Here is a 15,257-nt window from a genome sequence, read left to right on the forward strand (position 1 = left end):
TTAACCTTGATTTAACCCTAAGAACCAAACTGGTACTACCTGCCATGGCTTCAGAGCTTTCTAAATATAAAACCTTATGTGGCCCCTTGTATAGTTTGCTTTACCCTACTAACAATTTTGGGCCACACTTGTTAAGTATTCTGCAAGGGAATGAGCTCAATGCAGTGTAGTAAGATACAGAGGTTCAGGATAATTTTGATGGGGTAATTAGATCTGCCTTCCAGGCTTCTCCCCTACCCTACCCTAAATGGATAAAAGGAATTTGTAGCCATTTAAATACTTTTAGATTATTCCAAATATAACAGAAGATTTATTTCAATTACCCAGCTGCTTTTCAAATGTTATGTTTTTCCACAATGGGATCACTTTTTGGTTTAGTGGTATAAGTGTTTTTTGTTGTTGTTTGCTTTTTGCTTTTAGTCAGTATTATAGACACAAACTGACCCCAATTTCTGGCACAACTTATAATTCTGATGCTTGTAAAAACAGCAGATACTTACTTGTAGGGTAAAGAGAGCTACAATACCATTTTCCTTCTTTACAGTCCAACAAAATTGAAGTGGTTGTGTGTCTTTTGTTACTTTTACCACTAAATTGGTAGTGGGGGCTAAACCAGATTTCCCCCAGGAGCCAGCTTCAACAACTTAAAAAGTAAGAAACAAATATGATACTCAAAACCTTGATCCCCACATCTACCCATCGTGGGTAACTACAGGGAGAAGGACATGCTTCCCTTTCTTTTAGGAGGGAACCCCCTCATACAGTCACATTGGTAGGGTGAGTAATAAGAAAGTCTGGAGGAAGACTAATCACTGCCTCAAATTTTGTAAGGGCTCTGGAAGCCCTCAAATACATGGGTCATTTGTCAAGGAAAGCTAATGCTGTCCATTTCTCTGGAGGCATGCAAAAATAACTGGTCTTGGCTAACTCCCCCAGTAAATACATAAGTAAATACATACATACAGGCAGACAGACAAACATAAAGGACGCATCTGTTTTGTTAGAAATCCCATAACTTAGGTTATCCGAACAGTTATGCCAAAGCAATATAATGTAATTAATTACAAATGATAGACCAACATTAAGCTTAGGAGACAAAGTCTGAGAAAACTTCAATTTTCTCTCATCTCCCATACTGAAATGTCATACTGCAAGGTTGTGCGGTGGCCCAATGCACCATTTGCCTCTTCAATTACAATTAGAATAATGCAATCTGAAATATGAACTCTCATTCAAGATAATGAATCAAGTTGCATTATCCCTCCAAAGGAAAATATCCCTGACTGCAGGCAGGTTGCCCTCTCCTCCCATGCCCTCTGGCAACATTTACCGGAATCTCAACTAGGGCACTTTTCACATCTTACCTTAGATTACAGTTGTTTACGCATAAGCCTTACACTGCCCACCAGACTGCAAGCTCCTTGAGGACAGGCTATATAGGTACTAAATATTGAATATGTCTCAGTATTATGCTAAACATTGTATATATTTAATATAAAGAATATCTGAATACATTTAAATATATTAAAGAATAAGTGAAAGCCAGTTAGGATTTGGTAGCCCAAAAAAGTAAAAAAAATACAAATACGACAGCTTAATGGGAAATCAACACTAGCAGTGAAATAGACATGATCTCATACAGTTTAAAAAAATATATACATACCTGTCTTAATAGTTCCTTTTTTATACATATATATGAAATATAAATATATTTATAAAGATTTTATTTATTTGACAGAGAGAGACACAGTAAGAGATGGAACACAGGTAAGGGGAGTGGGAGAGGGAGAAGAAGGCTTCCCGCTGAGCAGGGAGCCCAATGTGGGGCTCAATCCCAGGACCCTGGGATCCTGACCTGAGCCAAAGACAGTCTCTTAATGACTGAGTCACCCAGGTGCCCCGTCTTAATAGTTCCTTAGAGACAAATTTGTTTTATGTTTTGATTCTTTTATGTCATATTGGTACTGGATAAAACTGGACACTGCATTTGAGATACAAATTTTTAAAATATTATGTCTTTATCAGTAGGCACCTGAACAAAGGTGCTCCAGGAAAATTAGTGCTCGTGAGCAAATCAAATGTATTTACAAATATTAAATCAATTTTCTACGACTATCATAAATGAGAAAAATCATATGATTTCTCTAGAATTGCAAATTCACTGTAAATATGGTCCCTGCATTTTCAGTAGGGCTGGTTTGTGTGTGGGGGGGTGGGGGGTGGTTTTTTTTTATTAACATTACATTAAAATGATGACAAGAACACGAGAGAGAGCCGCTGGAGGTGGACAAACATGAACACTGTTCCTATAGAAAGCACAGCTCCCTCCTATCCCTGAGGTCAGTTTTAACACATTCATAATTTGAAAATTACTTTCCTTTCAAAACTGAGCTCTGTTCTTCATGGTATAAACTGTATCACTTGATTAACTTAAATGGTTCAGAACTGGCAATTATATTACTGCCTAGAGGAAGCAGCAGGTTACAATTACACAGGATTACAAAAACTAAAATGTCCTGAATTTTCCTTACCTATTGGACACCATTCTAAAGAACTGATCTATCCTAACCTATTGAATCCTCCAAAAAACAAACTAACAAAAATGGCATTGGGCAGATGCTGTTACTGTTCCCCCTTTGACAGATAAGGAAACCAGGCCCCTCAGGGAAGGTTAGGTAATTTGCATATGGCCACCAGGCTCTCTGGTTTCACAGTCCAGACTCCTTGTCACCACATTAGAATTCTCAGGTTCAACTCCTGGGATCACTATGTATGATGACATTCTATGAAATGTTGTATTTTAAAGTATGTATTTTGCATTATAAGACAGGACTATTTTGCCTGTGAATGATAAGTTGTTATATAAGTATCTGTGAGTTTCCTAACATTTCTAGGTCTTAAGGAAGTGACTAAGACTCAAAGAAGTGTAACTGCTTCCACGAAAACCAAAGACAAGTTAGGCAGAATGTCAAATGTCCAATCTCTCGTGCTAGTGACTACGACCTCATGTGATACAGATTTGTAATCCCAAACCATTCAGGAAGCATAAAGGAGTCATATTTAATAAATCCCAGTCCAATAAATTTACTTAATTTTAAAAATTCCTCCCATGTGGAAAAACACATTTCCTTTATATTCTAATGAGTACTGATTGAGTACGCATGATAAATTCAGGGATTAGTTCTTTGGCATCTTAAATTTGGGACTACTAATTTCTGTTTACATTGGCTCTCACTGCCATATAATTACCAAGGTCCCCTACGTAAGCAATCAGCAAGACCCTTTCAAGGTCCTCTATTGGTTTGGGCTCTTCAAATAACACCCGCTGACACCGAAATCAAATCACTGCTTGATTGAAAGTTACCTCCCTCAAGCTCTGTTGGTGTGGTCAGAAACTGTGTTGTCAGCAGTAAAGAATGCAATACTTTCTATGAAGAAACATCTATCCTCCCCTAGCCCTTGCTCAAAATGTTTATTACTGTCTCCACTCCTACTGTTTTATTTTTATTGGTTTTTTTAACTGATCACCTACTGGTGGTTAAAGTCTGTTCTTGAAAATGGCACTTCGGACAATGTTCCATTTTCTCCTGGCAAACCTGTCAGCAGGACTGTGGTATAGAGGCTGTTTTCAGAGCTGCTGGCTTCAGTGGGCCATTCACATTCAGTCAGTCAGTCATAAGCAAAACCTCCTAAAGATAAACTCTCCACACCACAACGACCCTGGAATCTGCTTTATCTTTGCAGAGCTCCTGTCTAAAGAGGATCCTCTCATGGCTGGTTGAAGAGCACATCAGTTTCTTCAGACCTTTGACGCCAAATGATTACATGTCTGAGTCCAGATGATAGGACCTTCTCTGTGTTGCTACTTAGTAACTATTGGAACGCAGCACACAGTAGGTACTCAGCAAAGATGTGTTGATTGAGTGGAATGTCAGGGTTTGGCTAAGAAGTCTAAGCAAGAGGGGTAACATGCGGCTTCTGGAGTCAGACTGCCTGAATCAGTTAAAACTGCCTGGAATACCAGTTTTGCCACTGACTTGCTGGATGCCCCTACAAGAAACTATACCTCTTTAAGCCTAAGTTTTCCCATCTGAAAAATGGAGAAAATAAGAACACTTGGCTTGGCGGGTGTTCAGTAAATGTTAGCTATTATTAGAGAGAAAAATAATAAGTGGGCATGTAGGTGGCCATCAGTCACACCTAACAAGTTGCTGGTAAGCATAAACCATGGTTCTGATCAAGCTCGTCCCTGGCATTTATCTTCCAGCTCATGACCCTGTTCTGGGCCATAGACAGGAACTCTGGAAGCTGAGACCGTGAGCCTGGGCCTTCGGAATCGCAGAAGTTGGAGAGGACAGAATAAGCCTGGCAGAGCTGACCCGTGGTGGGGGTAGACTCTCTTCGTAGATGTGTATCTCTCAGGCCTAGAATGCTGTCCCCCGACCTGGCCGTCCAATTCTTCCCACTCTGATTCACCAGCTGAACTTCCAAAAGCACCACAGATACAGACACCGCCAACGGGAAGGCTGTGCTCTGCCAGGGCTCTGGGCTTCCTCTCCCAGGACCCCACCCCTGCTTCCCAACATGGGCAGACATGTGTCATGTCAGATTTGCCCCCTGAGAGACTACTCACAAGCTGTGTTCACCCCAGGCAAAATATGCTTTTCTTCTAACACAAAATTTAAATGTCTATTTTCCCATCTGAAAACTTGGAGGGCCATTTAACTTACTTTGGCAACAGCTGCATCAACTGTCTTAAAATACTATTTTAATGAGAATAAGTGTTAATTCAGAAAATTAGGCACCTGGTTTGCTATAGCTTGAGAACTATCATCTGCCAGCTTTTCCCAGTCATACCTTATCAGTGGATGAGCTGCATGGTTAAGGAGCGGGGGGAGGGTAAGCAGGGCACAGTCTTGGGAAATTGAGGAGGAGACCACAAGAAAGATCTATACTTAGCAATAATTAGCCTCAGATTAAGAATGTTAAGCATCCCCAAACTAATGAAAAGTCAAAAGTATAATTAGATTGCAAATTCACCTTCCAAAGGAAGGGTAGTCCCAGTTCCAATCAGTGAAGGGAAAAAGGCCTCATTTTGTTTCCAGTTCCTTTCATAAAACATGATGCTTTCAGTGCAGTCAGCCCTTACACAATTGTTTACATATCCCAGTTAAGGACAAGAAATCTTAGAGACAGTGGTAAGGCAAGGAGTCTGTGAGTCCAGAAAAACAACCGGCAGTAGACTGCTTACCAGAGCATTTTTAAAGTATTATTGCCAACAGTATTTTAGAAATGTTTATATACAAGCACACAAAAATAAGCAGCTGAATACTATGTTTTGATGGCACCAACCTCCTCCCTGTGTTAAATTAGAACGGTGGTTTGGACCTCTGTGGTCCCATGTGCTGGTCGTTGTTTTTGGCCATCTCTTAGGCAACAAGTGCTGCTGCTTTAAAACTCACCAATATTACCAACTTTAAGAACTAGAAATGTGATTTAATATTAACACACCTAACTTTGGAGGAGTCAGATTCCTTCAAAATGAAAGTGAATATTTATCCAAAACCATGAGATTAATGGTGCGGTCTAGCTAATTGAAAATGAAACTGGAAATTAAAACCAATTTCATGTTTTAATCGGTTTGGAAGACTGCAAGTATTGCAGCAATGAGGCAAGTAATTTTCTTCTGGAAAATATATAATGATGTCATTATTTTGGTACTTATGATTCCAGAGATGGAGGAAGTAAGACCGAGACCGAGACAAATATTTGCTGAATGCAACAGATAGGTGGCGCTGTGACTCCTGGCGGATATGGAATGACACTCCAAAAGCCAGGGTTATTACCCAGGCCATGAAACATCGGAATTATAAAGTCAAACAGAAAGTCAAACCTTATAAAGGTGTCTGACTCGTAAGAAAGAAAAATTTCTGTAACTTCTAACATGTCCACTAATTTTCTATTTGTCTAAAAAAAGTTTTAAGTTAATACTTTAAGCATTTGCAAGGCTTGTCACTGGCCTCTATCATTTAGGGAAATTAAATTCTAATGAAATGTTGGCTTTCTTAAGTATAACGAGTTAATAACTATGCAACATAATCACAAATCCAAGGAAGCTTTTGCGTTGGTTAACTAATGGCAAAATGTCAAGATAATTCCACTTGGTAAAGGCGTCCTTCCTCTCTGGCTAGAAATACTCTGTGCTTGGCTTCAGAAGGCTTGTGTCCAATTTCTTGGATCCACCCCCTTCCTGGCTGCTGTACCAGATACGGGTTACTTGGCTACTCGATTGTCTGAGATTTACTTTTCTTCTGGTCTACCAGAAGTTGTCATAGCTGGTGTCCTAGCTCTTTCCAAGCAATACAAGGAAACTGGCAAAGTTTGTCTTCAGTGCCTACCACACTCCTGGTTGCCAGTTCCTGTTTGTTCTACACTCAGTTTCCACATCTATAATATGAGTTCAAATACCTACCTCATAGTATCGTTGAGAAGATTAATTGACAGAGTGCTTTGTAGAGGATATAGCACCATGGCTGGCACTTAGTAGATTCTATAAAATTATTACTGTCTCCTTCCCTTCCCATTTTACTAAACAGACAAATGAATGTAAATTATATGGCAACAGTTGGTAAGCAAACTTCTTCCAGAATATTTCCTTTTAAAAGAGGACTTCAAAGTGAGTAGTCTACCGTGGGATTCACAGGTCCCTTATTAGCCCTCCCCCACTGGGATAGAAGGATGTGGGGGCTTTAGGCAGTGCCTGGATCATAGAGGGTAAGCAATGAGCCAGGGGGTCTGCAAGTTGATCCAGAATGCAGAGTAAATCTCACAAATATACGTTTAGGACTTTCAGGCGTGTCTTTCTTTAATAACACTGAAAAATACCCAAACAGCAAAAAACAGTCATTTACCCAGTCAAAAAGCATAACAAGATTTTCAGGGCTCAAGAACCAACTCAGGAACTGAGGGAGTGAGCAGTTCGCTTATCTTTTCCAACAGTTCAAAGACTACTGGCCTCAGTGACCAGCAATGAGAGGATTAACTTCTGGCTAAAATGACGGTAACTGAGCCCCAAAGTAATGTGTAGCCTGTGAACTCTTTCCTTGCTGGGAGGATCCTTTAATCAGTGCTAGCCAAGGAAAGAGTTTCCTAAAATGTAAATGAGAGAAGAGAAACAGAGGAAAAAGAAGAAACATCCCCCACTGCATTTCGAAATTCCCTAGCCAGAAAAGTGTATCCTATCTTTTGTTTCTCTTCTGGGGACGGCCACTTTTCACCTGGAATTCAGTCCCTGCCATTCCTAGGGTCTCCTTGATGAGGAAACTAATACCTTGGAAGGGCACCTAATTGGTAGGACATTATCACTCGGGATAGTTTAGCGAGGACTTCCTTTCGGAGAAACCTAGAGGGAAAAGTTACTTTCCAAGAGTGTGGGGCTCCCCGGGCACCTCCCTCGGACAGCAACCCTGGCAAGTCAAAGCGATCGCATGGCCCGGTCTCTGGCGGCTGGAAATGCGGTCACCGCGGTCGGATGGCACTTCACACCCAGCCCCCTCGCTCAGGCCCGGCCCGCGCTGTATCTGAAACGTGTTATCCTAGTACAAGACCAGAAACTCGAGTCTTGTGTAAACACCACGTCGGCCCATCCCCAAACGATTCACTTTGATGCCTCTGTTGTAATTATTTATCTCGCATGTAAATCAGAATTCTGCTAACCAATCTTCATGTTTCTAATAAATAGAAAGCTGCCCCGCAAAGTCCTTCTCCTTGTGACTCAGTTTAAAGGTACGGTAACATCCTACACTTCCCTAAGCCGGCCTGCAGAGGACACAGCTCCGGAGACGACCAGCGGGATGATTTGTGTCACCTCTGAACACACGTGGGGACACCAGCTCCACAGGCGGGCACGTGGAAGGGACGCGGAACGAAGAGCAGTTATTTTCCAATCGGTGGGTCGGATGGAGAAAGATGCCAAACGCACTTTCTGAGCCAGCTGAACTCCGCGGGCACCTAATCATTGCCAGATGTGGGGAGGACGCACTGAGAACATCCCCGAGTCCAGGAGGAAACAACCCAGCCGGCAGCACGTCGACTTCTCGGATGGGGAAACGGCACCAGCCAGGAGGAGAGGTCCCGAAACAGAGAGTGGAGCGCCGCAGAGCGGAAAACTGACTCGGGGGAATGAGGATGCCTCCCCTCTCCTCGGCATGTTTTTTCAATTAAAAAGTTGGGAACTGGAATCCGTAAACAACGACTTAGGGCTCCAAACTACTTTGCAGAGACACGGTGGGGAGGGGATTACTTGCACGCTCCAAAACCCCGAACATCTAGGTCTCCTGTCGTGCCCAACTCCGGAACCGAGGAGCGCCCCACCGGTGCACGCACGAACCCAGCGCCGCGCTCCTCTGGCCCTCTGCCCGGAGAAAGTTAAGCGCAGGCTTGCACCTCCGTCCCCTCCCGCGCGCCCCGAAGCCCGCCCTGCCGGCCCGCAGCCCCGCGCAGCCCGCCGCCGTCCTACCTTTCATGGTGACGGAGGAGACGCACGGCCAGTCAAGGAGCTCCGCGCTGCCGAGAAAATTCGCGCTGAACAGCCGGTCACTGCGCGCCCATGGCAGCCGCGCCGCGCGTCGGACGTCTGCGCTCTAGCCCTCCCTCGCCGCCTGCACCGCCGGCCTGCGCTCCCAGCTCGGCGCTCTGTGCCGCGGGGCTGCCGCGCGCGCCGCTCACCCCGGGCGGGAGGCGCCGCTCCCGCCAGCGCCCCTCCCCCTGGCCCGCCGGGGCGCGCGGGCGGCCGCGCCCACGCCCCCTCGCGCCCTCTCGCGCCCGCCCCGCCCTCGGGGCCGCGCTCGCCCCTGCCGGGCGGCTCTCTCGCCCAGTCTCTCCTCCGCGCGGTGCCTCGCCCCAGGGCTCCCTTTGCCTCGTCGGATTCGCGGTGGAACGAAGCTGGAAGAAAGCGTCTCCCGGGCGGTCAAATGTTCACCCGTGGTGTGCGCGACGGTGCTGTTGCTGGGCTTGTTTCTAGACCCCAAAGTATCTAGAACGCGCGGTGAGAGAGTTGAGGAGCAACAGCGTCACGGCGGTGGCGAAGTAAGCTTGTCCCTTCCCCAAACGTCTCTGGGGGGCATGGAGAGGGTCAGAAGATTAAACCAAAGCGAGAAAGTCCTAGGTATTCCAAGATTTCAGGTGCGCTTGTTCACGCCGGAAGGGAAAACGGGACACAGGTGAGCGCGCTCACTGTCACCCGGGGAGAGCTGTTGCTAATTCCGCAATCACCATGAGATGCTCTCCTTACAGAACTCAGAGCAGCATTACAACTCTTAGACCGCCAAAAGAGAGATCAAAAACCCACTACTCTCCCCTCGGTTGGAATAAGTCACCCTTCTACCCACTACCCCTGAAATTGATCATATTGAAGGGGGCGAGACTATTGAGTAGCTTCTTAGAAAGTTCCTTTCTTTGTGGCCCATCATGTAGTCCCAGTGTGGGGTTCCCCCCCCCCCTTTAGAAATCCCTAATGGGACCCATTTGTTGCTTTATTGCTTTAAAACATAAACTAAGTGTGAGTGGAGCTGTGGAGAGGGAGGTGCAGCGCGACTTCTTCCACAACGATGAAATGAAAAATGACCATGTGCTTACTAGCACACCAAAAGCACTACAATTCTGCCTGGGCGGTGGTTGCAGCTTTTCAGATTTCCTCTCCTGAGGATTTGGTAGCACGTTGTAAACAACCCATTGATTAATTCTAAACAGGGAATTCTGCTCTAGAAAAACGTAGTGCCCAAAAAGGAATACATTCTAAATATTTTAGACTCTCCATTCCAGAAGCCTTCTTTCGAACATCAGGGAGACACTTTTACATGACTAGCAGAGAAAAAGACAAAAAACAGCACTTTAAGGGTTGATTAAACTACATGATCCCTAGGGACTTGCTCCACCTCTCAACAAGGTACCTGCCTTGTCTTGCAGGGCAAGTAAGGGGTGCTAAAGAGAACCCAGATTATGCTGGGGTAGAGTAAATCCATCAGTTTCTGTGCATAATAATTTCTCCAACTGAAAAATGGAGAGAATTTTGGCTCCAGCATTTGAGTTATAAAATTGTTTTAAAAACATAAATTATAGCTATGACAGCAAAAACACAGTCAGTAAAAGAATATATAGATTAACTGGATTTCATTAAAATTTAAAACTTGTGCATCAAAGCACATTGTCAACAGTGTGAAGAGACCACCCACAGAATGGGATAAAATATTTTAAATCATATATCTTGTAAGGGATTAATATCCAGAATATATAAAGAATGCTTGCAACTCAACAACAAAAAACAACCCACTTCAAAAATGGGCAAAGTACTCAAATAGACATCCTCTGAAGATTTACAAATGGCCAATAAGCATGGAAAAATGTTCAACATCATTAATCACTAGGGAAATGCAAATCAAAACTACCACGAGATACCATTTCGTACCCATTAAGATGAATATTATAAAAATAAAAATATTTGTTAAAAAGCAGAAAACAACAAATGTTGTCAAAGATGTGAAGAATCAGAACCTTGTGCATTGATGGTAAGAATGCAAAATGATATAACCACTATGGAAAACAACATGGTGCTTCCTTAAAAAGAATGAAACATGGAATTATCATATGATCTAACAGTAGTACTTCTGGATATATGCCCAAAAGAACTGGAAGCAAGGACTCAAATAGATATTTGTAGACCCAGGTGCACAGCAGTATTATTCAAAATGGCCAAAAGGTAGAAGTGATCAAAGTGTCCATCAGTGGATGAATGGATAAACAAAATGTGGTACATACTAATGATGGAATATTATTCAGCCCTAAAAAAGGAAGGAAATTCTGAAACACGCTATACAGCATGAATGAACTGAGAGCATTATGCTAAGTGAAAAAAGCCACTACAAAAAGACAAATACTGTATGATTCCTTTTCTAAGAGTTACCTGGAGTAACGAGGCATAAAGACAGGAAATAGAATGGAGGTTGCCAGGGGTTAGGAGGAAGAGTGAATGGGGAGTTGGTGTTTAATTGTTACAGAATTTCAGGTTTGCAAAACGAAGGGTTCTGGAGATGGGTAGTGGTAATGTTTGAGTGATAATGTGAATGCACTTAAAGCCACTGAACTGCACACTTAAAAATGGTTAGGATGGTAAGTTTTATTTGTGTTTTACCATACATTTTCTTCTATTGATTTACTTATTTATTTATTTATTCTCTTATTAACATATAATGTATTGTTTGCTTCAGGGGTGCAGGTCTGTGAATCATCAGTCGTATACAATTCACAGCACTCACCATAGCACATACCCTCCCCAGTGTCCATCATCCAGCCACCCCATCTCTCCCACTCACCCCACCCCCAGCAACCCTTGGTTTGTTTCCTGAGATTGAGTCCCTTATGGTGTGTCTCCCTCCCGATCCCATCTTGTTTCATTTTTCCCTCCCTACCACTCTGAACCCCCATCCTGCCCCCTCATATTCCTCATATCACAGAGATCATATGATAATTGTCTTTCTCTGATTGACTTATTTCGCTTAACATAATACCCTCTAGTTCCATCCACATCGTTGCAAATGGCAAAAAAAAAAAAAAAAAAAAGACTTTTTTTTTTGGTGGCTGCATAATATTCCTGTGTGTGTGTGTGTGTGTGTGTCACATCTTTATCCATTCATCTGTTGATGGACATCTAGGCTCTTTCCATAGTTTGGCAATTGTGAACATTGCTGTTGTAAACATTTGGGTGCAAGTGCCCCCCAGATCACTGCATTTGTATCTTTAGGGTAAAGACCCAGTAGTGCTATTGCTGGGTCTAGGGTACCTCTATTTTTAACTTGTTGAGGAACCACTTTTCCAGAGTGGTTGCACCAGCTTGCATTCCCACCAACAGTGTAGGAGGGCTCCCCTTTCTCTGTATCCTCACCAGCATCTGTCATTTCCTGACTTGTTAATTTTAGCCATTCTGACTGGTGTGAGGTGATATCTCATTGTGGTTTTGATTTGTATTTCCCTGATGTCGAGTGATGTGGAGCACTTTTTCATGTGTCTGTTGGCCATGTGGATGTCTTCTTTGCAGAAATGTCTGTTCATGTCTTCTGCCCATTTCTTGATTGGATTATTTGTTCTTTGGGTGTTGAGTTTGGTAAGTTCTTTATGGATTTTGGATACTAGCCCTTTAACTGATATGTCATTTATGAATATCTTCTCCCATTCTGTTAGTTGTCTTTTGGTTTTGTTGACTGTTTCCTTTGCTGTGCAGAAGCTTTTGATCTTGATGAAGTACAAATAGTTCATTTTTGCCCTTATTTCCCTTGCCTTTGGTGAAGTTTCTGGGAAGAAGTTGCTGTGACTGAGGTCAAAGAGGTTGCTGCCTGTGTTCTCCGCAAGGATTTTGATGGATTCCTGTCTCACATTACCACACATTTTCTATATTTATATTTTGTTAGAAAAATTTCTAACAAATTATGAGATTTAAAAAATCCCACAAAACCCCAAATCTATGATGTTTGTTATAATGAAACAAACTTGTGATGAAAAAGCAGGCTTGGCAATTCTTTAGAGGACAGTTTTAAGGAGCATTCCTGGATGATCACCTCCTTCAGCACAAAAAGGACAGAACTTCTTGGGTATGTCCCATAAGTCCCCTGCGTGCCACCTCCTCTGAGTCCCACTCGGGGGGTTCATAGGATGAAGGCTGTGGACACATACAGATCATCAGCCAACCAAAATTTCTCTGGTCAAGATCTATGAGAGAAGTTGAGGATTGAACTGGGGCTTGGGAGGAGAAGGGGACAGTACAGGAGAGGAGGGAGGATGGTGTGATTAGGAAGGACTGAATCACACCAGTGAAGACGCTTTGAAATCCTTAGCAGAAATGGACTACAGGGCTTCCAGGTCATGCTCAGGCCTCCCCACCTCCAGCAGCAGCAACTGTAACCTGCATTCACATTATTAACCTGGAGAAGGCATCATGTCATTTAATCCTCAGCCCAACCTTGTGCTAAGTATCTCCTTTTTAGGAATGACAAAGCCCTATCACACTTGCCTTCTCTCCTTCCCTTAGCTGTTCTCACCAAGCTCTGCTTCCACCTTCAGAACATGTCTCACACGTCTCCACTTCTCCCCATCACCCAGGCAAAGACCACTATGCCCATCTGGAATTCAGCAAGAACCCTCCAGGCTGGCCTCCCCATGCTCCCTGTTGCTTCTTCTCTGCTCCAGGTTCCAAAACCCAGCAGGCTGAGAGGCAAGAAGGACAGAAGAGAGATGGGAAACTCTATAGTTTCCCCAGCCTAGGACCTAAAATTTAGAGAGGTTCTGGGCCATGATATGAGAATGGGGAACACAGGTTGGACACAAGGGGCTCCTTAAGTGAAGGAGAAGCTGAGAGGGTAGGGAGACCAAGGCAGGACAGAACATCGGAGGGGAAGGAGTGGTAGTCAGTTTGCACAGGGATCAGTCCAATACCTCGATCTCTGACCATCTCTGTTTCCTCTCTGGCAGGCAGCCAGTACCTTCCAGCAACAGTCTGTGCTACCACCACTTCCCATTTACCCACTCATTTCTCTTCTGTCCTTATGCAGTCCCTTTTGTTCCATTTCAGCCAAGATATTTAGTGTCTCCCCAAACATCATGTTTATTGAACTTATGAAGTCTTGAGCCTAGCATTCCGCCCCCAGAAACATCCTCCTTTCTCTGTTGTATCAGTACACTTCATTGTGTCTGCTTTGAAAAACAACTCTCCATTTAGAATTGAACCCTTTTGTCCAGGAAGGAAGACCTGCATGATTATTAATAATTGGCACTGTACTACACACTGCGGAGAATACGAATTAGGGCCAGACAGTCCCCCATCCAGGAGTCTGTTAGGTGAGGCAAGGCATTCCAGAAAGAAGCCACTATAAAGACAGAAAGTGGGAGATGGCCAGTGTCATGACAGATACAGAAAAAAGGCCACAGAAGGAAAGAAGGTAGCAGGGAAAGCTGGGAGCTGAAGGTAAACTGAGATTCAAATGAGCATGAAAAATCTTGTCTCCCTCCAAACCAGTGGCTTGAACAATGGCATCTGAGAACCACCTATATCAGAATCACTCAGGGGTGTTTTTATAAAGTGGACATGGTTGAACTTCACCTCAGACTCCTGAATCAGAAGGCTTCAGGATGAGGCTTGGGGTAATTCCATTTTCTAGCACTCCCCAGCTGATTTTTGTGCTCACTGAACTTGGAGAATCATCACGGTAGAGCTTCTTTATGGGTATGACCATGAGCATCTTTAGAGGAAGACCAGGTCTTCTTCACTTTTGTTAACAACAGCTTCTAGCAATTAACAACCCAGGGAAATACTGAATAAATGGAAAGGGGATTAGTAATGGAAGAAGATGCCCCAAAAATGCAGAGCAGGGAAAGCAAAATGTATGAAACAACCCTTGGGATAGAACTTCTTTGGATGACATGTGCTCTGAAAACCAAGCCTTTGGGTATGATGGGAGAATAAACTTGTTTTTTGAGAAGAATATTGGCTTCTATGGTTTGGTCTTCTGAGTCCCTTCATATTCTCTCCCATACTTGACAAAGAATAGACTTTATTTTCCCAGACTAGCCATTGTGCTGTTGAGCAAACCCACTAAAATGTTAGGATCCTATAAAGAACTAATGGTGTTCTATGGACACCAGGTGCTCTGTCTCCATCCTCGGAGATGGGATTTTTCTTGAGATCTGCATGAAAAGTTTTGTTTGTTTGGTTTTTTGTTTTGTTTTGTTTTTGGGCTTTTTCTGTTGTTGTTGTTGTTTTGGGTTTTTTTTTTTTTTTTTTTTTTTTTTTTTTTTTTTTTGGATAAAGAAATAGCTTTTAAGTCCTTAAAAGCTTAGGTTTCTGTCACTGAGTGTTTCTGTTTCTTTAGTGTTTAAACAAACAGCATTTTGAAAGAGACCTCTGACTGAGAGCTCCTTCACCTGTTTTGTCCAAAAACACAAAACAAAACAAAAACCACTATTTTATTCCATTTGATGTTGCACAATTCAGAGGATCAGTCTGAGATTGTTCTAGCCCTCTACAAATCACTGTGATTCTCAGGATGGTACTGGACCCTCTTTCCAAGTTCAGTGGAGAGGCAAGGGCCTTAGAAAACAGAAATGTGGCCCTTGAGTCTCATTTTGGAGACCAGAGTGCATCTTGAGGTAAACAGCAATTCCCTCCTCATGACCTGAGAGCTATCAGGTGGATGACCAGGAGCTCCATTCCA

General features: G+C 43.3%; 1 protein-coding gene across 1 annotated transcript in view; it reads right to left on the reverse strand.

Moving 5' to 3' along the window:
• The window catches only part of COLEC12 (collectin subfamily member 12), a 202,270-nt gene extending 193,497 nt beyond the window's left edge, over positions 1-8,773 (reverse strand). The window contains exon 1 of the mRNA XM_082698757.1: positions 8,519-8,773. Coding sequence (XP_082554883.1) covers positions 8,519-8,525 — 7 coding nt within the window. The 5' untranslated portion in view covers positions 8,526-8,773. The remainder of the gene's footprint in view (positions 1-8,518) is intronic.
• Between the last annotated feature and the right edge of the window lie 6,484 nt (positions 8,774-15,257).

Source organism: Mustela nivalis (assembly GCF_964662115.1).
Source record: "Mustela nivalis genome assembly, chromosome: 14".
Lineage (NCBI taxonomy): Eukaryota > Metazoa > Chordata > Mammalia > Carnivora > Mustelidae > Mustela > Mustela nivalis.